Here is a 24,916-nt window from a genome sequence, read left to right as displayed (position 1 = left end):
TTTGTCCTTTGTCCTTTGCCCTTGGCATTTTAATTATGATGTGTCTTGGTGTGGTCCTCTTTGGATTCCTCTTGTTTGGGGTTCTCTGTGCTTCCTGGACTTGTAAGTCTATTGCTTTCACAGGTAGGGGAAGTTTTCTGTCATTATTTCTTCAAATAGATTTTCAATATCTTGCTCTCTCTCTTCTTCTGGCACCCTCATAATTCAGATATTGGTACGCTTGAGGTTGTCCCAGAGTTTCCTTACACTATCTTCATATTTTCGGATTCTTTTTGCTTTTTGCTTTTCCAGTTGGGTGTTTTTTGCTTCTTCATATTTCAAATCTTTGACTTAATTTTTGGGATCCTCTAGTCTGCTGTTGGATCTCTGTATATTATTCTTTATTTCAGTCAGTGTATGCTTAATTTCTAATTGGTCCTTTTTCATATCTTTGAGGGTCTCACTAAATTTCTTGGAGGTTTCTACAAGATTCTTGAGTAATCTTATAACTGTGGTTTTGAACTCTATATCCAGTAGTTTGCTTTCCTCCATTTCTTTCGTTTGTGATATGTTTTTTTGTCTCCACATTTTGGCTGCTTCCCTGTGTTGATAGAGTGGTTTTGTGTGCTAGGTGTCCTATAGGGCCCAGTGGCTCAGGCTCCCCAGTCACCTGAGGTGGGCTGTGTGCACAGTCTTCTTAGAGTTAAGCTTTAATTATTGTAGGTATCACTGGGAGGAATTGACCTCCAGATCAATTGGCTGTGAGGACCAGTTGTGTCTACAGTGGGAGAACTTCTGTGCTGGAAACACCCTTATGGGGCAGGACTTGCTTCAGTGGGGCTTTGGTGCTCTCTGAGTCTGCCCCCTGAGTGTGTCTTTTACGGATCTGAAGAGTTGTAATCTGGTGTGGTCTCACTTTGACCACTGGGTACACTGACTCTTGGATCTCCAAGAAGGTGTAAAGTCAGCCACTGCCTGAGGCCACCCAGCAGGAGCTACACAGAGATCTGCAGATTCCTCCTCTTTGTTTGGGGTTTGGAGGTGCCCAGATGAGGCGCAGCTATGAAGCAATGCAGGCCGCTGGCGTGCCTTAGGCCTTTTGGAAGCTCTGGGGGCGGGGGGGGGGGGGCGGGGGGCGTTGACCCAGCTGCAGTTTATTAGATTAGGTTGCGGAAGGCCAGGCCATTTATATGCAAAAGCCTCTGCACACAGCTTGGGTGGGATTGTAAATTGGGTGGGGTGTGGTCTCAGGGAATCACAGGGCGGTACAAACAGCAATGGTTGCCAGTCAGCCCTGCCCTGATAGGTCCCTGGGTCTCTGTGTCACGGCCCCATGCAGGAACAATGAACGCTGCAAGCACCTCTGAGAGAAAGCCTCCCTCGTGTTCCAGCCCAATGCCAGACAGTCCAGTTTCTCCCCGTATGAGTCTGGGTCCCCAGAATCTCGCCTGGAACTGGATTTTAGAGTAGTCAGGAATTTGTATCTCCCTCCCGATTGAAAAAGACCACAGTGTACCCAGTTGCCAGCCCATTTCGCACTCCTCTGTACCTCCACTCTTCCACACCTCTGCACCTCCTACCAGTCTAGATGCGCTTTTCTCTTTCCCTCTAGTTGTCAAACTTCCACTCAGCCAGCCTTCGCATGGTTCTGGATGATACCCATTTTGTCTTTTAGTTGTAGTTTTGATGTGGTTGTGGGAGGCAGCAAGTATAGGCGTTTACCTATGCCGCCATCTTGGTTCGAAGATATCTTTTTTTTTTTTAATATATTTTTATTGGTTCCAGATAGGAAGGGAAAGGAAGAGAGAGATAGACACATCAGTGATGAGAGAGAATCATCAATCAGCTTCCTCCTGCATGCTCCACACTGGGGATCGAGCTCGCAGCCCAGGCACGTGCCCTGACCGGGAATCGAACTGTGACCTCCTAGTTCATAAGTTGACGCTCAACCACTGAGCCACGCCAGTCAGGCGATATCTTTTTTTAAAAATACATATTTTTATTTCAGAAAGGAAGGGAGAGAGAGATAGAAACATCAATGATGGGCCCACAACCCAGGCATGTCCCCTAACTGGGAATCGAACCCATGACCTCCTGATTCATAGGTGTCCACCTATGGTTTGCTAATAACTCAAACACAGCCACACTGGCCAGGCAGAGGTGGAGTTAATTTAATAGTGCCTCTCCTGCCTCATGAAATCTGTGCTGCTTTTTTACTTACTGTATTAGCTGTTTTGCTGAAATGGCTTCTGCAGGTTTGGTGTAAAAGCATCAGTAGAGCTTAAGGTGCCACCTGCCCAGCACAGCAGGTGGTAGGTTCCTCCATTTCTGAGATGTAAGACTTTATTTTGATCAGGCTGCTCCCAAAAACAATTCTGTGTGTCTCTTCTGGGCCATTTGAATGCCTAGAGACCCTTTACAACAGCCTAACTTCTAGAGACAACAGTAGGATCCATAAGTTGAAGAGGTGCTAAGTGTGTTTTGACATTTCATTGTTGATGCTAGAGCCTGGGGAAGAACATTATTTGAAATAATCAGAATTTCTGTGTTGTTACAATATGTCACCAGAAATCAGAATTCACTTAAGAGAGTTTTACAAACATATACATAATGAGAGGAAGGATGATGGGGGGGCAGGGGAACAAGAGTTGCTAAGTCTTGCAATATTCTAATCCCATTGTTTCTGTATCTCATGGCCGCCCCTGAAGACAGGACAAGAACATGAACTAATTGAGAGCATGCCCTTGCTGGAATGGTTTGCTAATAACTACAAAAAATTTGGAGCTACATTGGAAATTGTCACAGATAAGTCACAAGAAGGATCCCAATTTGTGAAAGGATTTGGTGGAATTGGAGGTGAGTAGCCAATTAGAAACCTAAACTTAAAGCCAGGCCCAAGGCCTTTCCAAAATAGTTACTTCAGGTGAGGTGTGCTCATCTCACCATCCACTGGAGGAGGAGGGAGAGGCGGCACGTGGATGCCTGTTCCGTGGTTGGGAGCATTTTTTTAATCATTACCTGTTACTAGTAGCTTTCTTTAATTCTGCACGGGAATTGGGCCTTCCTCGTTCTATTGAAGACTGCTGATTACTCTTTGGTTTGTGTCCCCAGGTATCTTGCGGTACCGAGTAGATTTCCAGGGAATGGAATACCAAGGAGGAGACGACGAATTTTTTGACCTTGATGACTACTAGGTAGTCGACATGGGTCCGGCAAAATGTGCCTCACCCTCCAGCATCCAACCCAAGGAGCATACCCGTGGTGGAATCCAAACAGATCCCTGCCTTACAATTGGAACATTTCCAGAACTTAATCCATGAGCATTGGATACTGAAAAGAAAACGGAAACAAAACCAGATCCAACCCTACACTTTGGTTTGTCATGGTGTCAGCGCAGCAGCAGCCTACAACTAAGTTCCTAAATGCCACTTTGGACTAATTTAAACAAGAATCCCAGTTTTTACTTTTACTTGATGGTGAAATTGGTTGCTCTTGTATTTTATGAAAAAAAAAAAAATGATTTTTTTAACCTTCATACATAGAAGCAAAAATACTTTAACTGCTGGAAACCTTCAAAAGTTAATAGACATGAGATCATACTGATTTGTTTCTTATTTTGATTGGAAAAAATTAAATTGCTGCATTTCGCAGTGACCCATTTACATGGCATTCTCAGCTTAGACTGCATAAGAAGAAATATATGTGGTGAAATGTTGGAATCATTTTCTCTCGGTCTCTTGTTTAATGTTGAAAGGGTGAGCTAATAGGCAATTTCACTCCCTCACACTACCCGTCCCCCCTCCAGACTGTTAGTTTCGAGGATGCAAAGTGCATTGTCAAGTCAAGCTGACACATGAAGCATCGGGCCAGTGCACTGTTTCCTTCCATGTGTTTTGCAGGCAAATTTGTGACGGGGTTTTGGGAGCCCTTAGCATCCGTTGCTTTGACAAGGGCTCCCATAATCTTAGCCTAAAACCAGTTTGGGATGCACATGTTGGGGCTTCTATGCTATTGCTGGGAGTGGGATAAATAAAACATGCAATTTAAGTGGAAGCAAAGAAATTTAAAGATTATTTTATTTTGTTTGGGTCTGTCCTTGGTAAAGGGGAGGTGGTCGTGTTTTCCTTACGTTGGATGGCATGAGATTATGTGAATATTTTGATTTTTTAAAGATGAACTGCAAGGTTCTTCATAGGAACAACAGATAAGACATGTGTGACTGCATGTAATTTTAACCCCTGACCTCCTGGTGGGGTGGGAGCATCTGTTTCGAATATGGGACTTGCAAGTACCTCTCATAGGAGAAAACATGAGAGGCGGGGTGGGAAGGGCGGGAAGGGATGGGACACAGCTTCTGGCACCAGGACATAACCATGTTGGGTCCACAAATGGGCTTGAAAACCTAAAGCTCATGCTTCACAGCTGGGCTGTGAGTTGGGACTTGACCCCAGCTGACATGCAAGGTCATCATGTGCCCGAGGTGGTGACAGTGAACAAAGTGTATAGGATGTGCCCAGTGGTAGCAATGGACAAAAGTATACCAAATGGACTTTGAAGGGCCAAAGGTTTTAAAAGTCAATTGGTATCACCTCACACTGATAGGGTAGTGGGGTGCATTTGGTTTTCAAATTGGGTACTTTCAACACTTTAGTGCCTGACTGCTGTTCTTCATTAACTTGACTCAGTCACTCGTAGCTTTATTGGTCTGAACCAGCTCCTTGTTCCTAGGTTGCAGACCTGCCTATCGTTCCAATAATCCTGTTTCACTTGAATGAAGGGAGTATGTCTTAAATGTAAAGTTTCTGGTTCTCACACTGTACTCTGAGGTCCAAATGACTGTCTGTCGATGTGTAACCTGATGTCTCAACCCCCAATGAGAAGAGTCAGTTCTTTGGTATTCACCAATGCGGGAGGCTTCACTGGAACAGGCTTTTGCTTTGGGCTCTGCTATTTGTTTGCAGAACACCCAAGAGCGAGCAAACATGCCCTCTTCGCAGCAGTACCTTAGGGTTTTGCCATTGTAAATGGGTCTGATGTGATATGACAAGACCAGAGAAATTGGATGTAAATTTACATTTTTGACTATGCTTATTGTTTCACATGATACATTTAGGGTATGCAGCTCCTTTTGTAGTTTTTATTTTTACTATTTAAGTTTGGAAATGATGCCAAATTTTTGTATTTCTTTAATCAATGTGTTCTCTTCGGTGATATATATTGCATTATATATTGATGTGTGTATCAATATATACTGATATGTATTACACTTAACATACAAACACATCAATATGAGGGGGTAAAAACCGTAGCCTTTGCATTCTCTATAGTCTCTACAGAGAGATCCTAAGCAGCAAAACCTTGGTGTCGTGATGTACAGAAATGGAGAAGAGTATTAAACCATATTTAAGAATATATTTTGTGTGCTTGAGATTCTTTAGGATTGTTCCTAGAAAGATCTGAATGTGGAGATTGAGTGAGCTCTCCAAGGTATGTGTCAATTTAGTCATGGCTGATAACTTTCAGCCTAAGATTTTAGTTGTCTTCACTGCATTTGCCTATGGGAAGATATATGCAAAGGATGTCTGAGGTCATGATCTCAGTTACCAGAGGAAGGAGGTTCAAGTTGCTGGGGCCAAACTGATTTGTATCTTCGATTCCACATGTACACCAAAGGAAAACCTGTCCCCCTTCTTAAGGCATTTTAACTGTTGTCCCATGTAACTCAACATTCCATGGAACTAGATGATTTACCCCATTTTATAGGTCAAAAGAGGTTAAGTAATAGCTCTTTAGTAGCAAAGTCATTTTATCCCAGGCCTAATTTCAAAATTGATTTTCTTTATATATCTGGTTTCCTTTGAGTCAATAGAATGGTCCAAATGGAAGAACAGAAAGTAACCTTCCACTCGATCTTGCATAGGTAACACTGTTGTAAAGTAAAAAGTTTTATGAGGCTGGCCCAGGTCAGCAGCAAGAAAGGGTTTGTTTAGTTTTCCCCAAAGTTAGGTGCTGGAGCTCCTCTGTGGTACTTGAGGAAGCCTAGAGCCAGAGTGGTGCATGATTTGCTTTCTCCAGAAAACAATGTTTTAATGAAAGTGACCCATAATAGCACTTTTTCTGTCACTTGTGTTTGTTTTTTCAGCATACTTTGGCCCTTTTTCTAATCTGATCTAGGCGATAACTTTGATGAAACCCAGTCATCCTCTGGGAAGGGCAGATGTGCCTACGCATGCCTTTCCTCATGCATCCCTGGGTGCTGTTTGAAGTCAGAAGTTGGAAGGCAGCACAGTGGTGCCGGATATGTGGGCTGTTGTGCTCGCCTGTCTGGGCCTGCAGCACTTGCCATCTTTTGTTCTCTGGCTCCAGTTCTCATGCCATGGTGCTCCCAGACAGGCACAGTGGATTCAGGGCTAAGTGCCAAGGTGGAATTTTAAACCTTGTGCCAGCTTCTCCTTTGTTGCCAATTTTTGAGTGAGCGCCTGTCGGGACTCCCACCTGCCGAGTCCCACCCTGAAGGGATTGTTCCTCCAGGGACAGGGATTGACCAGCCAGAGAGTTTGGAAGCATTGGGTGCCAGAGTTGATGAGGACATGGGTGAACAACAGGAAATAGAGATAATGTGAAATCAGTTTACCTCCAGGGTTCTCTAATAGTCACCTCTAAACCCTTTCTGGGAAGTCTGTTATGGGGATAGTCTGAAATTGCTTGGCAGGCTCAGACTGAGGCTCAATTGAGAGTCCAGGGCCAAGTCGGCTCTTTGGACAAACAGCGCTGGTTCTGTCTCTGCCATTAGCTGTGCTTGTGGTTTCAGGTAAGTCCCTTTCTATCCCTGTTTTCTTACTGTAAGGAAGCTTGTGAATTTAAAGAGCCTTTTCAGATGTAAAGCTATCAAGATAGTATTACAGTGAGCAAGATACCTGATATCTAGCTCTGCCAGTGAGATTTGGCAAATTACTCTCTGAGAAGCAGTTTTCCTAACTGTAACAATTAGATTATGGTAAGGATTAAATGTAATAAGGCATGTGAAATGCATAATACAATGCTGTGCACTTAGCAAGGGCTCAAAGATGGGAGCAGCCAACAACCTTGGTCCTCCAGAAGGGGCCAGGGTGAGTTTGTGCTGGCAAACCACAAGGTGGTGCTAGAGTTAAGGATACTGGCTGTGGAAGACATCGGTTGGTTCTGGAGGGGAGTTGTGACAAGCATTAAGATATTCCTGGTACAGCTTGTTTACCCTTAAAATTTAGAGCAGTGGAGGGGCCAAACTACCAAAAGAAGTGAACAGTCCTAACTGGTTTGGCTCAGTGGATAGAGCGTCGGCCTGTGGACTGAAGGGTCCCAGGTTCGATTCCGGTCAAGGGCATGTACCTTGGTTGCGGGCACATCCCCAGTGGGAGGTGTGCAGGAGGCAGCTGACCGATGTTTCTCTCTCATCGATGTTTCCAACTCTCTATTCCTCTCCCTTCCTCTCTAAAAAATCAATAAAATATATATTTTTTAAAAAAGAACAGAGAGAAGTGTCCAGGAAGTCCTTGAAGTCATTCCGAGCTTCAAGCTACCCATCTATAAAATAACTACAATCACTAATATTTGTTAAATCATTACCATGTGCCAGACAGGGTGCTGTGTCATGTGCATGGTCTCATTTAATTCTTGGAAAAACAATGAGGTAGATACATAAGCTACTAAGTGGCAAAATCTGGGGCTCAAAGACAAGTCTATTTAGTTCCGAGGCCAATACAAATGCATGTCATTCCTTGCTCAAGAAGAATACAATACTTGCTGGTACTGCCGAGAAGATGTGAGGTGGTGGACTCACCTCACCAACCCTTGTGTTTTCAGAGACAACCAATGGCTCAGATTGCATTTGGAAGGCACCCATCCAAATAGTTCTGACCTTGCCCAACACACACGCTTTGATGGTCAGCTCACCTTACCCACAGCCACAGTTGAAGATGGATAAAAGGAGCTCCCTGGGACTCTGTAGAAGACCCCTATAATTTACCCAACATCTTCAAAGAAAAATACATGTGTAGTGAAATTTCTCAAAGACTAAAGTGTCTGTCCCTGCTTTTAAATATGTCTCCAATAGGACAATTAATGAAACTGGAATGTGGACTGTAGGTAAAAGTATTAATGTTAAATCTATTCAATAACTATACTGTGGTTATGTAAGAGAATACCCTTTTCCTTAGGAAATATACATTGAAGTATCAAAGGGGTTGAATAAGACATTAAGGAAATTTTTGAATTTTCAGAAATGCAGAAGAAAAAGATAAGAGCATCATTTAATTGTCTTTAATAATTTTGAGTTATCATGACCATCCATTATAGAATGAATGTGATAATGAGTGTTTAGGTTCTAACTGCTTCACAAGGTATTTAAAACACAACTTTGGTTTGCTTATTCAAGTTTGGTTTTTACTCAGAATTTGGGTTTGATTCAGAGGTCAGCATTTAGAATAGTTCTGCTAAAGGTATTTTCAGTTCAGGAGAAATCCCTACTCTGAATCAGCCAGTAAGAGGGGATGGGGTGTGGTCTGAGCCTGGGATTTGGGCCCAAGCTGGAAGAAAGAGGAGCAGAGGCAGGGTCAGGAGAGGAGCTGCTGTCACATGTCTCAGAGATGAAATCGGCTTTGGGTCTGGCCTGGTGCTAGTTGAGTTGAGGCAGAATCAAGAGCAAGGGCTTTGGAGTGGGTGGGGAACCTTAGGGATGATGGGAACAAGGCAGAGCTGTACCTGGGAGCCTAGAGCCCATTCTCAAAAAAGACAAGTGTGTCATTAGACTAGTCCTTTATCTCCAGCCACATCCTTATGTAGCTCTGTTGCTTCATACTTTCATTTCTTAAGGAATCATAATTTTAGCACCTGAAAGGCACCTTATATTCCAATTCCCTCATTCAAGAGATAGAAGGTTGCACATGGATGATGTCCTTATTCTTCATCTAAGCCTTTTTCTCCTCCTTGTTAGGGATGAGAAAAGGGAGGATCAGAGAGAGTAAGTGAGCAGCCTGAGGCCAAAGACAAAGTTGGGAGGGGAAAGGTGGCCAACATCCAGGTGGGGTTATGAAAGCTGTTTCAAAGTCATTTTCCTGTGAGTCAGGGTTGGCTTGAGTGTGTAGATTAACTTGCTTGTCCAGCCCCCAAGGTTCCAAATTAGTCCCATCTAGGTTTCTCTGTCAGACTTCTGGCTTTTCCACTCTGCTGAGGGCCCTGCCTGGGCTCAGCCCCTCTGTTCTCCACCCCTACCCAAAGGAAACCTAAAGGGCAAACCCATTTCCAGGGAAGCCTGGAGACCAGGATAGAAGAGTGGAGATTTCATCGAGGTTCTCTAAGCAGATACATCAAGGATCTTCTGAGGTAAAGGCAAGGATTCAGGGATATTCTGCTACATGGGGAAAGGGAAGTGGGAACTGGACTTGAAAATGAGGAGAAATCAGGGCTTGATGCAAGCGCCTGTCCCATGTTACATGGCTGTCCAGACCTGAGTACATTCCCAGCACAGGCTCCCCAGTGGGGTGAGATGGACCAACCTCCTGACGCAGCCCCACTGGAGGGCCTGCAGAAGGGGACTCTGTACTAGGGCAGGATGTCCCCAGGGAAGAGGAGTTGAAGCTCCTCTAAAGATGCATTCCTGTGCTTAGGGCTAGAGGCCCTCCCCTACCTGTCAAAATGATTCTAAAGGGAGACTGTCCAGAAGGGGTTCTGCCCCTCCCTGGGGAGCTGAGCAAATGCCCTCAGGAACCCAGTGTCCTCTAGCTTTCCGTTCCGTAGACACAGCCCACTGCCACCTCTATTCCTTGCAATGGACTTGAGTTAACCCTGTTCTCATTTTTTAATTCAGCAGGCATATCCAGACATTTCCTGTACACTGGGCCCCGTGCAAGATGCTGGGATACAGCGGTGACCAACACAGGCATTAGCCCTACTGGTCAATGGTCCAGCAAGAGAGATATCAAGGAATGACAATAGAAGATGAGTATTGTTTTTTAAGGAAAAAAATATTTTTATTTTGAAACACTCTAGCAGATAGCAAAGAATGCCGTGTAGAGGTAGAGCTGGGTGACACAGGAAAACCATTTAGAAAATTTATAAAAATGTAATTACAAGAGGAATAGTGGCAGTTAGGATGGAAGGGAAAAAAATGATTTAAGGGATATTTAAGGGGAGAACTATCAGGGCCATTGACCATCTGGATATAGAAAATAAAGGAAAGGAAAGTGTTAGTGGTGTTTGATTGCTTAGCGAAGTGGGTCCAATTAACCAGAAAAGGTGTACCAGTCAGAGAAGGCTGGGTCATGATGTGCTAGCAAGCCTCAAATCACAGAGGCTTAAAACAGCAAATGTCTGTTTCTTATTCAGGGAGTTTGGCTGGGAAGAATAAGGAATATTAAAGGACAAGGGGAGGACAAGGTGGCTCCCCCTTCTTCTTGGGGTGCCTTGCCTGGTGAGCAGGGACCAACCAGCCTGGACAGGTGAGAGGTCGGCTTGGAGAGGCAAATGAGTTGTTTCTGACTTGCCCTAAAGGCCAGGAAGCCACTCAGATTTCAGAACGTTGATTTTTTTTCACCCTGCTATCATTTTTGTTGATTATTAACAGCTTTATTGAGGTATAATTTATAACCTATAAAATGCACTCCCTGTAAGTTTATTGTTTTTTGAAATAAAATTGTACATTGTGCAAACATGAAATAATCCAGTGTCTATTACCCCAAAAGGTCTTTTGTATCCCTTTAAAGTCAATCCCTGCTCCCACCCCAGCCCTACACAGCCACTGATCTGCTTTCTGTTTCCATAAGTTTTGCCTCTCCCAGAAACTTCATATTACTGGAACAATACAATATGTAGTCTTTTATTCACCAAGCTTCCTTAACTTTGCTCCTTTCATTTAGGTAAATTTTTGAGATACATCCATATTGTTCCATATTTGTTCCTTTTTATTGCTTTTTTTTAAATTTAAAGTCATTTGGGGTGACATTGGTTAATAAAATTATATAGGTTTCAAGTGTACAATTCTATAACACATCACCTCTATGTTCCTTTTTATTGTTGAGCAGTGCGATACAATAAGAAACACAGCCCGCTGGCATGGCTCAGTGCTTGAGGGTCAGCCTATCAATCAGGAAGTTGTGGTTCAATTCCCAGTCAGGGCACATGCCTGGGTTTCGAGTTCCATTCCCATATAGGTGGGGCATGCAGGAGGCAGTCAATCAATGATTCTTTTTTTTTTTTTTTTTTTTTTACAGTGTAAAATTTTTATATTTAGAATTAGGCAGCTGGACTCAGTTTAGATGATTCCAATTTTGTTGGCAACATCCAAAGCATCATAGTCAGGAGCCAGTCGAACATATGCCTTCTTCTCGCCATCAGGCCTGATCAGGGTGTTGACCTTGGCCACATCAATGTCATAGAGCTTCTTCACAGCCTGTTTGATCTGGTGCTTGTTGGCCTTGAAATCCACAATGAACACTAGTGTATTATTGTCTTCTATCTTCTTCATGGCCGACTCGGTAGTCAGGGGGAATTTGATGATGGCATAGTGGTCAAGCTTGTTTCTCCTGGGTGCGCTCTTCCGAGGGTATTTAGGCTGCCTCCGGAGCCTCAGTGTCTTTGGCCGTCGGAAAGTGGGTGACGTGCGGATCTTTTTTTTGTGGCTGTGGACGCCTTTCAACACTGCTTTCTTTGCCTTCAAAGCCTTTGCTTTGGCTTCGGCTTTGGGAGGGGCAGGGGCTTCCTTCTTAGCTTTCGGCGCCATCTTCGTAAAAAGGCAATCAATGATTCTTTCTCATCGTTGATGTTCCTCTCTGAAATCGATAAATATATATATATATATATATATATATATATATATATATATATATATATATATTTAAAGAAATACAGTTAACCCTTGAACAACTTGAGTCTAAACTGTATACTCAGTTTAAGCCCATGTTATTGTTGGGTCAACCTTACATATTTGATCTTTGTACCCAGTTTCTGACACACAGTTCCTAAAACCCTTGGAATCTCCTGGGTGATAAATGTCTTTTGTATGCTAGTGAGATGACTGGTGGCTGGAGGCCCTAGAAAGCTTCAGGATGGGGGTTGGTTACCAGAAGGTATGATTTACAGCAAGCATGTCAAACTCACGGCCCACAAAAAATATTTTTGCGACCCAGCCAATATAACGGTAAGAAACGTTTTAATAAAAATTTCAGGGCAGGAGTGAGGGGGAGAGATCAACCAAAGGACTTGTATGCATGCATATAAGCATAAGCGATGAATGTGGACAACAGGGGGTGAGGGTGAGGGCAGAATTGGGGGGATGAGAGGACATTGGGGGGGATAAGGACACATATGTAATATCTTAATCAATAAAGGGAAAATATATTTAAAAAATTTGTCGTAACTTAATTTTTACAATATCCTGTTATGCATAATATATATCTATATCTATCTATCTATCTATCTATGTCTAATATGCAAATTGTCCCCATGGGAGTTCGGCAGGGAGACTGGGAGCTCAATTGCTTGCTATGACATGCACTAACCACAGGGGGCAGCGCAGAACAAAGGGAGGCTCTCGCCTGCAGCCAGCAGCTGGGAAAGGGAGGCCCTGGCTGGCAGCTGGAAGGACCCGATCAGCCCTGATCACTGGCCAGGCCTAGGGCCCCTACCTGTGCACGCATTTTGTGCACTGGGCCTCTGGTTATTAATAACAAACTACAGCATTCACTAATGACTGATTACTATAATCATGTTGCATTCATTTCCCTTATGCGCCTTACGTGCAAGCGCACTATTTCTCTCCACTAATACTAGCAGTGAATATTTTAGCAGCCAATTGCCACTTCATTAGTCTTGGACTGACTTGTTTGGTGTGTACAACAGGAAATATTTTGCTTTCAGAGAACAAGAAAAATAGGTTTATTTGATTACGCTTATTAATTTGTGCAGTTATTCAGTGTCTGGTAAGTTAATGTTCAAGAAAAAATATTAATTTTTATTAAAATGTTCTATTATTTTATGCTAATGACTAGAGGCCCAGTGCACGAAATTCGTACACTGGGGGGGGGGGATCCCCTCAGCCCGGCCTGCACCCTCTCACAGTCTGGGAGCCCTCAGGGGATGTGTGACTGCTGCGGAGGCGGGAGAGACTTCTGCCACTGCTGCTGCACTCGCCAGCTGTAAACCGGGCTTCTGGCTGAGCGGCGCTCCCTCTGTGGGAGCACACTGACTACCAGGGGGCAGCCCTGCATTGAACATCTGCCCCCTGGTGGTCAGTGCACGTCATAGCAACTGGTCGTTCCACCGTTTGGTCGATTTACATATTAGCCTTTTATTATATAGGATTACTCATTTCAGCCCTTTGTATTCAATATGTCTCTATTGAAATAAACCTACGTTTCTATGAAAATTGAAGAGTGTTTTTTTTTTTGCAGCCCACATAAACGTAAACCTTATGTATTTGGGCCATGTTAGCCTTTGAGTTTGACATGCTTGGTTTACAGGGTTGGAACTTACAGCCCCATCCAGAAGGAGAGAGGGGCTGGAGATTGTTAATCACCAAGGGCCAATTATTTAACCAATGATGCCTAAGTAATGGCACTTCCCTAAAACCCATAAATAATGGGGTTCAGAGAACTTCCGGGTTGGTTAGTGAACAGACTGAGGTACTAGGAGAGTGCCTTGCAATTCCACATGAATTTGAGGATCAACTTTTCCATTTCTGCAAAACGGCTATTAGGATTGCAGAACGGCAGATAGATAAGGATTGCATTGACTCTACAGAATGCTTTGTGTGGTATTGCCATCCTAATCTTGTCTTCCAATCATAAACTTGAATGTCTTTCCCTTTATTTCGTATTTAATTTCAGCTGTGTTTTATAGTATTCTTCGTATGTCTTTTAGTTCCTTGGTTAAATTTATTCCTAGAGATTTTATTCTTTTGGATGCTATAGTAAATGAAATTACTTTCTCAATTTCTTTTTTGGATTGTTCACTGGTGATGTCATTCTGGTTTTGATTTGCATTTTCTTGATGACTAATCATGTTGAGCACCTTTTCATGTGCTTATTAGCCATTCATATAGCTTCTTACTCTCCAATTCTGCATCTCCATGAGTGGAGAGGGGGAGTCCCTTTCTCTCAGATACCTTTCTTATTCTCTTCTTTACTTTTAAAAAGCACTTAACAAAATATAATAAAATTTTAAAAAATAAATTTTTTAAAAAAGAAACAGAAAAAAATAAGTCAAAAGCATTTAGCAGATGGAAAGGTAGCACAGTGCAGGGAGTTAACAACACAGACACTGGAGCCAGATGCCCAGGTCCCACTCTACCAACTTATTAGGTGTGTAATCTTGAGATGTTATTTCTTTCAGTTTCTTTACATTTAAAATAGGGTTCTTTGTTAAATAAACTAAGTTTTTATTTCATTTGTTACATAAAAGTGCCTACTACAGCTAAGCACTGTGCCAGATCCTAGGATACAGTCACAGGGCGCAGAGACGTAGTTGCTGTCCCAGTGGGCTTCCAGGCTAGTGGATCATTCCAATGAATGTGAAATCCCTGCTGCAGTTAACACTGAAGGAAAGCCACAGTGAGAGTCTGCCACAGAGGAATCTGACCTGGCCAGTGACCTCACAGAAAGCTTTTCTAAAGACACTGGTGCTGGAATGGGCAAAGAGAAGGATGAGCATCAGCAGTACAAGAACAACATGTGGGGCTGGGGGGAGTACAGTTGAGGAGGTAAGTGGAAAGCAGTGTGGATGAAGCTCGGAGAACTAAGGGGGAGTGTGGTGATGAGGCATGTATCAAATACTCTACAAACAGTATTAGCTATCATAGGCTCATATTCATTCACTCAACAATTGTTTATCATGCCAGACAATGGGGATATAGCCGGCAACCAGGCAGACACCATGTTAACAAGTGGTGAACCCCGTCAAGTAAAGATTCTGTGCTTTGTTGGGAAAGACACAGGGCACTGGGCAGAGGATTTGGAGGACAAAAGTCACACCCAACCCAGTCTTGGCAGGGAGGAATTGGTTTTCCTTTTGGCAAGATCACATGTTAACAGCATGAAGATGGGGTTGGTGCCAATAGCAAAAGGAGGGTTAGTTCCTGTCCTTAAAGGGAATATAATTTTAATGAGAAGGCATGCATAGGAAAACAATGAGAAGAAAAATACATAGACATACCAGACAACTGTCATATTGGCATTTTTTGCAAAAAGTCTCAGCTTCCAAACATTCCCACGGAGGAGAGGCAGTATCTGTCTCTCTTGAGGCAGGGAGCCTCCCAGGACCCCTACTGCTTCCTAAGTGTTTCTAAGGCTCAAAGCCCTCTCACCCAGAAGAGAACACAAGGCCTACCCAGCAGAGATCTGCAGATTCTGTAGCTGGAGCAGAGACTGCTGGAGCTACCCCGCTCCTCTCAGGACTTCCCCCTCTGCTAGGCTCAGCTATAAATAGCGTGTTGGTTTCCAGCTGGGGATCTCCCAGCCCTGCAACACAGGCACCGCCTTCTCACCCTGTGCTGCCCTCAGCCTGGAGCAGAGGGGGTGGTAGCTGGCAGCGGGGGGGGGGGGGGGGGGGGGGGGGGGGGGGGGGGGGAAGAGAGGGAGGGCTGGAGCGTGGGAGCTAGTTCCAGAGAGAAGCTGGCTATGTACTACATTACCCACAATGCTAGATGGTAGCTGGGAAGAGGCTGTTGGGGGCCTGCAGCCTTAGGTGGGAAAACAAGGCCAGAGGCATCCTTAGCCCTGGGTATGCAGCCCAGGCCTGGAGACCCAGCTCTTTTTTTTTTTTTTTTTTCAAAATCTAACCCCTGATTCTTCAGTTCTGGACTTTACAGATCATCTCCTCTCCATGCAGCCAACTCACAGGCCCTCAGCTGACCTGAGGCTCAAGAGACCAACAAGTTCCTCATCTTTTGGCCATACCCCACTGTGTGTGTGTGTGTGTGTGTGTGTGTGTGTGTGTGTGTGTACAAGCCCAGCCAAATACTGGGAGCCTGTGAGTGATTTTATTCTGGATCAAGCCCAACAGCTGCTTGGCACTAGAAACTCCTCCCTGGCATATTCCCTGACTCTGTCCCAAACTCTGAGCTTTCCTTTCCCTGCCTCACCCAAGGCACAACAATCAAGGGCTCACAAGATAGTCCAACAGAACGGCTGTATTCTGGTGACATGTTGCACTTCTGGAAGAGCTGGGGGCTGGGGGCTCAGGAACTCTGCTTAGATCTGGTCCCTCTCTCTGACCTCTGCTCATCTCCTGGCAGACAGATCAGGGTAGTCATGTGTGGCTGGGCCAGGTTGAAGTCTCTGGAAGCGCTCTAGGGAGGGCCTGTAGAGGCTTGCTGGTTCATGCAGTGGATAAACCAGAGTTGTCAGGTGGAAGTAAGGGAGGCTATTCTGGGTGGTGGGGGCACCTGGGTTGCACTGCATCCAGACCTCAGCCCCACTGCCAGCTCCGGCTCCCCACACCCAACCTTCCCTACAGAGTCAAACTCTTCACGCAGAGGCTCATGACCCGCCAGACCACAGGGAGCCTCGCAGAAGATACTAGGGGCCCCTGTGCAGGGTGAAGGCCCTGTGGCTGGCCTGACCACAGGGTCCTTTCCCTTTTCCCCTTGCTCAGATACAGTAACAGCTCTCACTGAGCTAGCCACCAGGAACCCAGAGAGAGTAAGATCAGGTCGCAGTCTCAATAAACAGTATATATATATGATGCTGTGTAAGTGCATAACAGGCCTGTGGAGTGGGGGTGGGAGGATTTCCAGATGGCCGGGCGTCTGAACCAAGTAGAGGATGAAGCTGGCCTCCCAGAATGTGGGAAGGGCATTCCAGACCGAGCGACGGCTTCGGCAACGGAAGGAGGGAAGAGGGAGAAACACCGAAGACCAACTGGCCAAAGGCAAGGGCAGGAGCAGCAAGGCGCGGGGCGGGGGCCCCGGGCTGGAGCCGCGGAAGGATCTCCAGCAGCGCGTGCTGCGTCCCGGGCTGGGGAGAGAGGGGGGCAGGGCGTGGGCGGCCGGCGGGGGGGGGGGGGGACCTCAGAGCCTCTGGGGTGGAAGGAGGCACCGTGCCCACCGGGGACTCCCAGGCCCGCCGGCCCCGCGTTCACCCCGGCCAGGCCCTGGCCGCGCTCCCGGCCCGCCGGCCGCCCCCTCCTTGGCAGCGGCTCCCGGGCCGCTGGCTCCAGGGCGCGGGCGGACGCGGAGGGCCGGGCTCCCGCCCACAGCCGCCCGCGGGCCGCCTGCCAGCCGCGCCGGAAAGGAAGCGCCATGTATGGGCCTCGCGCCGGGAGGAAGTGCCTCGTAGGGTCCCGGGAGGAAGCGCCAAACATGGCGAGGGGCGGGCGGGGGCGGGCCGGGGGCGGGGAGCCCGCCCGGGATGGAGGCGGCTTCCGCCGCGGCGGGCGGAGCCGCCACGCGCCCCCCCCGCCCCCCCCCGCCCCCCCCCCGCCCCCCGCTGCGGGTCGGGTCCAGGCCGGCCGGCGACCTCCGCCTCCCCTGCTCCCCAGCCCCCACCGGCGCGCTCGGTCCTCTCTGCGCCGGAGCCACGGGCACTGGGGCTCCCGCGCGCCTCGCGCCGGGGTCCGGGGTCCGGGGTCCGGGGTCCGGGGTCCGGGGTCCAGCCTGGCGTGGACGCCCGACCGAGACGAGCGGGATTCCCAGCTCCGCGCGCACCTGCTCCGTGGCCCCGGGTGAAGCGCTTCGGTCTCTGAGCCTCGGATTCCTCGTCCGAGGCTGATGGGGATGAGATGAGAGGATGCCCTTTCGGCTTCTCCTGCAGCGGGCAGGGCCCGCGGGGACATCTCCGCCGTCCTCACCATCACAAGCGGGAGGGGGCCGTGTTCCCCGTCACCTGCTGTGTGTGCCCTTCCAGCCTCTTCCCAGCGGAAGGCAGGGCCGGGGAGCGTGAACGCAGGGCTTCTGGGGGAGCTGACGGATGCAGAAGAGAGATTTCCAGAAGAAAATAGGGCAACCGTCACATCTAGAGTTTTCCCTCCAGACTGCGGCGTTTAGACAGGGAGCTCCAGTCCCAGCTTCTCCCCTTACCAGTGGTTGATGCTGAGAAGGGCACTTCCTCCTCCGAACCTCACTTTCCTGATCAGTAGAATGGGGGTCACCGTTCCTGATTTGCAGGGTTGTTGTGATAACCAAATCAAACGTGTGAAAGTGCCGGACCTGGAGAAGGTGCTTAAGGAACGTCAGCGCCTCAGTTCTCTGTGCACTTTCCCAGGTGGGTGTGGGAAGAAGGAGACATGAAAGCGTGAGGACTCCATTGACCTTTCTCCCTGGACACCTGTCCCTCGGGGAAGCCTGTCCCTTCTGTGGCATCTGTGGGACCTACTTGCCAAGATCTGGTGCCTGAACCAGAGGCGGGTGTTGGCCCTGGTGCTCCCCTTTCTCCATCCCAATGACCTGCCCTCCCTCCCTGCTTCTCTTCTCTACCTGCCTCAGAGCTTAGGTGACCTGGAATGTCTGCTAAGGGCACAAAGAACCTGGAGGAAGTTGAAGTTCCCATCACAGTCAGAACCTGGTATCTAGGACACCATACCCTCCCACGCCTGCTGCAGTGCCACACCCACACATTTCAACAGGAGATGGGTATCAATCTCAGAAAAGCATTTCCCAATCCTCCCGTGTTGGCCCTGCCCTGCCCTCATCAGTTCTGCCCGCCCTGGAGTCCCACTTAAATCCAACCCGAATCTTCCTGCCTCTCTGTCCTGCTGAACTGCAGTTAGCAGCTCCTGAGAGGTTCCAGGCAAATTTGTGGACACACACAATAGATGTCTATCACCCACGGCCTTGTTTTCTTTCGTCCTTGTTGGACAAGGAGGCTGTGGTTGGCATGGTAACCTTCCTTGTATAAGTTGCAGCCCTCAAGGATGTTTTCAATTCCAGCAGAGACATAGCTCCTTCCCTCCACTGTAGATCACGAGGAGACAAGTAGCTGTGTCATGCTGGCCTCCCCCAGAATGGGGATACAGTGCTGGTGGCACAAAAGATGGTCTGGTTCATGGAGGGCAGGAGAGGGCTTAACGGAGATGCTGACTGGATCTCTGAGGAACAGGCTCCTTCTGCCCTGTGGGCTGATCCTTAGCCACCTAGAGAAACCAGGATATTTAGGGAATCTCTCAGGGTCTCATGGTGAATGGTAAACACACATCTTCACTAAAACCAGGCACCCAACAAACCACATAATGCTGGTGCTTGCTTCTATAGAAGCTGATAACCCATAAAGCCTCTGTAATCCAGTGATTTCCCTTCTCCATAGCCCCTCTGTGGAATAAATGGGTATTTATTAACCATCTCACTTGTTCCAGTTTCCCATCCATTATTTCTTTTTTTAAAATATATTTTATTGATTTTTTACAGAGAGGAAGGGAGAGGGATAGAGCGTTAGAAACACTGATGAGAGAGAAACATCGATCAGCTGCCTCCTGCACACTCCCTACAACCAAGGTACATGCCCTTGACCAGAATTGAACCTGGGACCTTTGAGTCCGCAGGCCGTTGCTCTATCCACTGAGCCAAACCGGTTAGGGCCCATACATTATTTCAGCTAATTCTTCCCACCATCCTATGAGGGAGGTGGTAGACCACTCATTTTACCAATGGGGAAACTAAAATTTAGGGAAAGATCTTAAGCAACCTGACCCCAAATCACATGGCCATGGAGTGGCGGCTTGAGAGCGAGAGCCCAGGTCTTCGGATTCCCAATCCACAAGCTTTCTAATAAATCCTGTCTTCCTTTGTATTTGCTACCGTGTCCCTGAAAAAGAAATCCTCCCCAGGTCCCAAGGCATCGCCTTCTAGGAGCTCTGGGAACCAAATGGGCATCAGCCTCGGTCTCCGTGGCAGCGCAGTCCTGCGGGGTCCTGTGTGGGCCGGCTTGGCACTGCAGCAGCAGCAGCAGCAGCAGCAGCGGCGTCCTCACACTCAGAAGGCCTCCCCCTGCCAGCTGCCTCTTCTCTGTCATGGAGTTTCCCCAGCAGAGGGCAAGCCGAGGGAAGGTGGTTCCCAGCCGCCAGCTTCATGGAGGCAAAATTGCATTAGAGTCCTTCCGGGCTTCCCTCGGTCCCTCCAGAGTGAGCACATTCAGCTCCCCCGCAAAAGGGAGGGTGGGGGAGAGACGCAGGAAAAAGGGAAACTTCTATCTCTCTCCCTGGCTGGGAAGCACTTGGCTTCGAGCTGCCACTCATCCTGTAGGTGGAGAAGATTAATACTGATCCTTTGGAAATTATACAAGTCACTAAATGAACCCTTGGGCCAGAGCTTTGCCCGGGAGAGATGCCAGTAGGAAAGCCCTGGGTCTGAGTGCTGCGGAAGGAAGGAGAGGCAGGTTTCAGGAGGGAGAGGGACCTCAGGATCACCTCCTTGCCTCATGAGCTCTTTTCTGGGCATCATTTTTTTTCTTTTTAATTGATTTTTAGGGAGTGGGGGGGGAGAAATAGCAATGTAGAGAGATACATCAATAGGTTGCCTCCCGTATACACCCCTACCTGGGATTGAACCCGAAACCTAGGCATGTGCCCTGACTGGGAATCAAACCTGAGACCTTCCGGTGTGGAGGGACAATACTCTAACGAACTGAGCCACATCACACCCGCCAGGGCTCTGGGGATCATTCGTCTTTCTGCGAGTCTTCTGTCTAAAAAGATGAGAAAAGTCATGTCCTGGCAACGGAACAGGGTGAGGAAGCAGCAAGAGCAGGGAACTATCCGGTTGCGACCTCCAGCAGAACAGGGGAGGTGTGAATAGTATTAATGGTTAATATTGACAGGTGTCAATCACACTTCATTAATTATCTAACTGAATCCCGTCAGACCCTACTGTTATGCCTGCGTTCGAGATAAGGAAACAGGCTGGGCACACTATAGACGGTATCTCACTTAATCCTCACTACACACCCGTGCGTTGAAACCATGATGCCCATTTTCTCCAAGTGAAAACAGGCTCAGAGAAGCAGGGAACTTGCCTGTGATCAGTAAGTACTGTACGTGGCAGCGTGCGGGGTTCGAATCTGTATGTGGGACTACAGAGCTTCACCACTTTGCCAGGCTGCCCCCAAGTCTCCACCCCTTCCGGGGCTCCTACTCACATAGGCTGGGGCCACAAAACCTGCCCACACCTACACGCCCCTGGTGCTCACCACACAAGTGGCAGCCTGGCTGGGAGGGTTCACTTGTTAACTCAGACTTGCCACCAGAGTATCTCTGGGGACCCTGTATCTTGGGAAGGTGGCTGTCTCCAATGCAAACGCCGACAGGAGGAAACCTGGAGCGAGCTTCCCTCCCCTCCCCAGGCCTTGAAATACAAAAATGTATACATCAATCAGCCCTCAGGAGATCTCTTTCAGACCCAGGGAGGCGCTGCTTGGAGAAGAGGATGGAGGGCCCAGCGATTTCAACCAGGGAGAAAGAACCGCCAGCGCCAGCCTCCCCAGCCAGGCAGGCTCCTCCGCGCTGTGACAGGAGCAGACGCCACTGCTCCCACCCACCAGGCTGGGCTGTGGGGGTGGGACGCACCCAGAGTCCTGGGTCAGAGGACAGGTTCCGCTCACTTTCCCTGGGACAAGTCAAGGATGTAGCAGCCAGCCTGTCTGGAGAGGAAGGGGAACTGGAAAGTGAAAGAGAATAGTGCTCATTTCCTTCCCTGCCATCTCTCTTATTTTTCAAGCCTTTTATTTATTTATTTTGTATTCCACCATATGTGGCGCATGTTCATTACAGGAAGTACAAGTGATGGAAAGAAGATTTGTTAGTGTGAGTGCTCCTCCCGCTTCTCTCTCCTCTTACCCTCCCCCTAAAGGTTTCCAGCTCAGAATACAATCCTACTTTCCAGTTTAGAGTTTGGTCTTTGCCAGCCTAGTTTCTGGATCTTTCGTAATGTAGAATCAGAAGAGGGGCGAGGGGGTACTGGAGAGAGAAAGGGAGAGAGAGAGAGAGAGAGAGAGAGAGAGAGAGAGAGAGAGAGAGAGAGAGACAGGGGCTGGGAAAGGAAGGACTTGGGCTGAGAGGGTAAATTGATCTATATAATAAAGAACTAGGAAGGGGAAGGGAGAAGGGAAAGAGACCCATTAGAAAGGAAAGGTAGGAGAATTTTATGAAGTACTAGCATTGCTGTGGGGCATTAAATGGATTCCCCAAGTAGAGGTTGAAATAACTTTTTTATTTTTTGGGCTCCAGGATCATAATTCTTTATTTGCAACTTCATGTAGCACTTTAACCATATTGAGACCCAGAATTTATTAGGGTTCCATACAGGAAAGTACAAAATATCATTATTTGAGAAACAAAAGAAAGCAGTCTCGTATTTATCCTTTCTTTTTTTACAACTATGATTTAGTGTCTATTCTTTATAGACAAATTCTAGCTAATAAATGCAAATAGAATGGTAGAATTATAAAATCACCATTTTGTAACCTCTAATGAGATAATGGATTTAGATAAGGATCAGCAATCATTGGGGATTTCTAAAACCACTGGGTGAAAGATAGAGGGGAACTTTAAAATACCAATAATACTTGAACCCACCAATCAACTTTAACATCACAAAAAGAGAGACCACTTAAGAGAATTGAAAATATATCTTGCCCTAACCGGTTTGGCTCAATGGATACAGCGTCAGCCTGTGGACTCAAGGGTCCCAGGTTCGATTCCGGTCAAGGGCATGTACCTTGGTTGCGGGCACATCCCCAGTAGCGGGTGTGCAGGAGGCAGCTGCACCAATGTTTCTAACTCTCTATCCCTCTCCCCTCCTCTCTGTAAAATATCAATAAAATATATATAAAAATTAAAAAAAGAAAACATATCTTCACATAGAAACCTGTCGATAATGTTCATAGCAGCAGTATTATTCATAATAACCAAAAATGAAAACAATCCAAATGTCCATCAACTGATGAATGGGTAAGCAAAATGTGATATATCCATACAGTGGAACATTATTCAGCAAAAAAAAGAGAGAAAGAAATGATGCATGCTATAATATAGATGAACCTTAAAAACATTATGCTTACCGTAAGTGAATAGTCAGATACAAAAAGCTACATATTCTGTTATTCCACTTATATAAAATGCCCATAATAGGCAAATCCATATCTATAGAGACAGACAGTAGATGACTGATTGCCAGGTGCTGGGAGTAGGGATTGCATGGAGGGTGACTGTTAACAGGTAGGGGGGTTCCTTTGGGGATGATGGAAATGTTCTGAAATCAGTGGCTATAATTGTATAACATTGTACATATAGTCAAAACTATTGAATTATACACTTTAAAATGGAGAATTTTATGTTATATAAATTATACTGCAATTTTAAAAAATCATGTAGGAAATTAGAGATACAACTAAAAATTATGTGCCTCTCGATATGTTATAATAGCAAAAACATCGCATCACTTCAAAAGTAAACCTGAATCTGATCAAGCCCCTAGATGTAACACACATTTTAAAGGAAATTCATGGGGTAGAAGAACATATTATAGGGGAAAAGTGCAATCTGTCAAATTCCGGGAATTCTTCAGAACAAATCACCTGGTTTCTTCAATTAATAAGTAGCAAGAGGAACCGTTATGAGTGAAAGAAACTTAAAACCTATCAACCAAATGCAAAGTGTGGTCTCTTTTGGGTCTTGATTCAATAAAAAGAGCTTAAAAATAATTACAAAGATATATACCGAAGTATTTACAAATGAAATTATATAACATTTGGAATTGCTTCAAAGCAATCCAGTGTGCAGTGGCAAGGAGGAACGGGTGTGGTATAGGCCAGCGGTTGCCAACCGGTGGTTCGTGGACCACGGGTGGTCCGTGAGGTCGGAAAGGTTGGTGACCGCCGGTATAGACAAAGCAAGGCTGCTGTGAATTGACAGCTGTCAAACTGCTTGATAGATACAGAGAAGATTATTACACTATTCCCTCCTACTTTTGTGACTGAAAATTTATACAACAAAAAAAATTATTATTCATGAAATCAGATCATAGTTAGACGTTATATCTTATTTGATAGAAAATGGGCTAAGATTGAATAATTGAGTTCAAGGCAATTCATACTTTATTGAAAGTTGAAGTTAAAGAGCATGTATACAACCTGAAGTGACCAGCCCAAATTATTTTATCATTACTGCTATTATTGCAATAACTACATTGGAAGTGAATCAGGGGCACCAGGACCCGCCCATAGAGGCAGGAAGCAGTGTGATAATTTAGAAGTGTGAATGGAACAGAGAACAACTTTCCAACACCTGGAAACACGCTCAAATTAAGTTGTCAGTCTTCTTTGTAACATCTCTTTAGTCCTTGTTGCTTCTAAGAAAAGTAGAACCAGCCAAGGCTGGGTAGTAATGATGGTTAGAGCATCGTCCCTATACACCAATGTTGTGGGTTTCATCCCTGGTCAGGGCATACACAGGAATCAACTAATGAATGCATAAATAAGCGGAACAACAAATCTGTGTCCCTCTGTCTGTCTCTTCCTTCCTCTCTCTCTAAAATCAATTAAAAAAAGAAAAGTAGAACCTTCCAAATCTGGCCCCAACCTGCCTTTCCAGCAGCATTTCCTGCTCCTCCTCTCCTTACTTCCCGGCCACCCCACCCCACCCCACCCCACCTTTCATCCCTGAACATTGTTGCCTTTGCACTTGCTGTTTCCTCTGCCTGCAAATCCTCCCGTGAACTCCCAATCTTCCTTCTACAACCTGTTTCTCTCTTTCCTCCTCTTTGACAGAATTAGTCATTCTCTGTTCCATATACACCTCTAAATCATCACACTGTAAGGTAATTATTTCTAAATCTACCACCACCACCACCTCCCAATTCTCCGCTGCCCCAGACTCTATCTAGTTTATCTTTACATGCTCAGGGCCTGGTATAAAGTCAGTATTTGACACATGACTGAGCGACGGAAGGAGCAGCGTAGACTTTGGATGGTCCAGTGCTGGG

At 46.4% G+C, this 24,916-nt stretch overlaps 2 protein-coding genes across 2 annotated transcripts in view; one reads left to right on the top strand and one right to left on the bottom strand.

The window, feature by feature from the left end:
- Positions 1-5,391, top strand: part of ETF1 (eukaryotic translation termination factor 1) — a 34,179-nt gene extending 28,788 nt beyond the window's left edge. The window contains exons 10-11 of the mRNA XM_081090772.1: positions 2,688-2,835; positions 3,091-5,391. Of these exons, the coding sequence (XP_080946898.1) occupies positions 2,688-2,835; positions 3,091-3,173 (231 nt within the window). The 3' untranslated portion in view covers positions 3,174-5,391. The remainder of the gene's footprint in view (positions 1-2,687; positions 2,836-3,090) is intronic.
- Positions 5,392-9,976: 4,585 nt separating this feature from the next.
- On the bottom strand, positions 9,977-17,871 carry LOC308519134 (large ribosomal subunit protein uL23-like). Its single transcript, XM_081091100.1, has 2 exons — positions 17,654-17,871; positions 9,977-11,783 (listed from the first exon to the last, which is right to left on the bottom strand). Exon 2 carries the CDS (start codon positions 11,732-11,734, stop codon positions 11,267-11,269), a length of 468 nt encoding a protein of 155 aa, XP_080947226.1. The 5' UTR covers positions 11,735-11,783; positions 17,654-17,871; the 3' UTR covers positions 9,977-11,266.
- Positions 17,872-24,916: the final 7,045 nt, after the last annotated feature.

This window comes from Myotis nattereri (assembly GCF_964212035.1).
Source record: "Myotis nattereri genome assembly, chromosome: 5".
Classification (NCBI taxonomy): domain Eukaryota; kingdom Metazoa; phylum Chordata; class Mammalia; order Chiroptera; family Vespertilionidae; genus Myotis; species Myotis nattereri.
The sequence above is the reverse complement of the archived record's forward strand: the minus strand, read 5'-3'. Positions and strand labels throughout refer to the sequence as shown.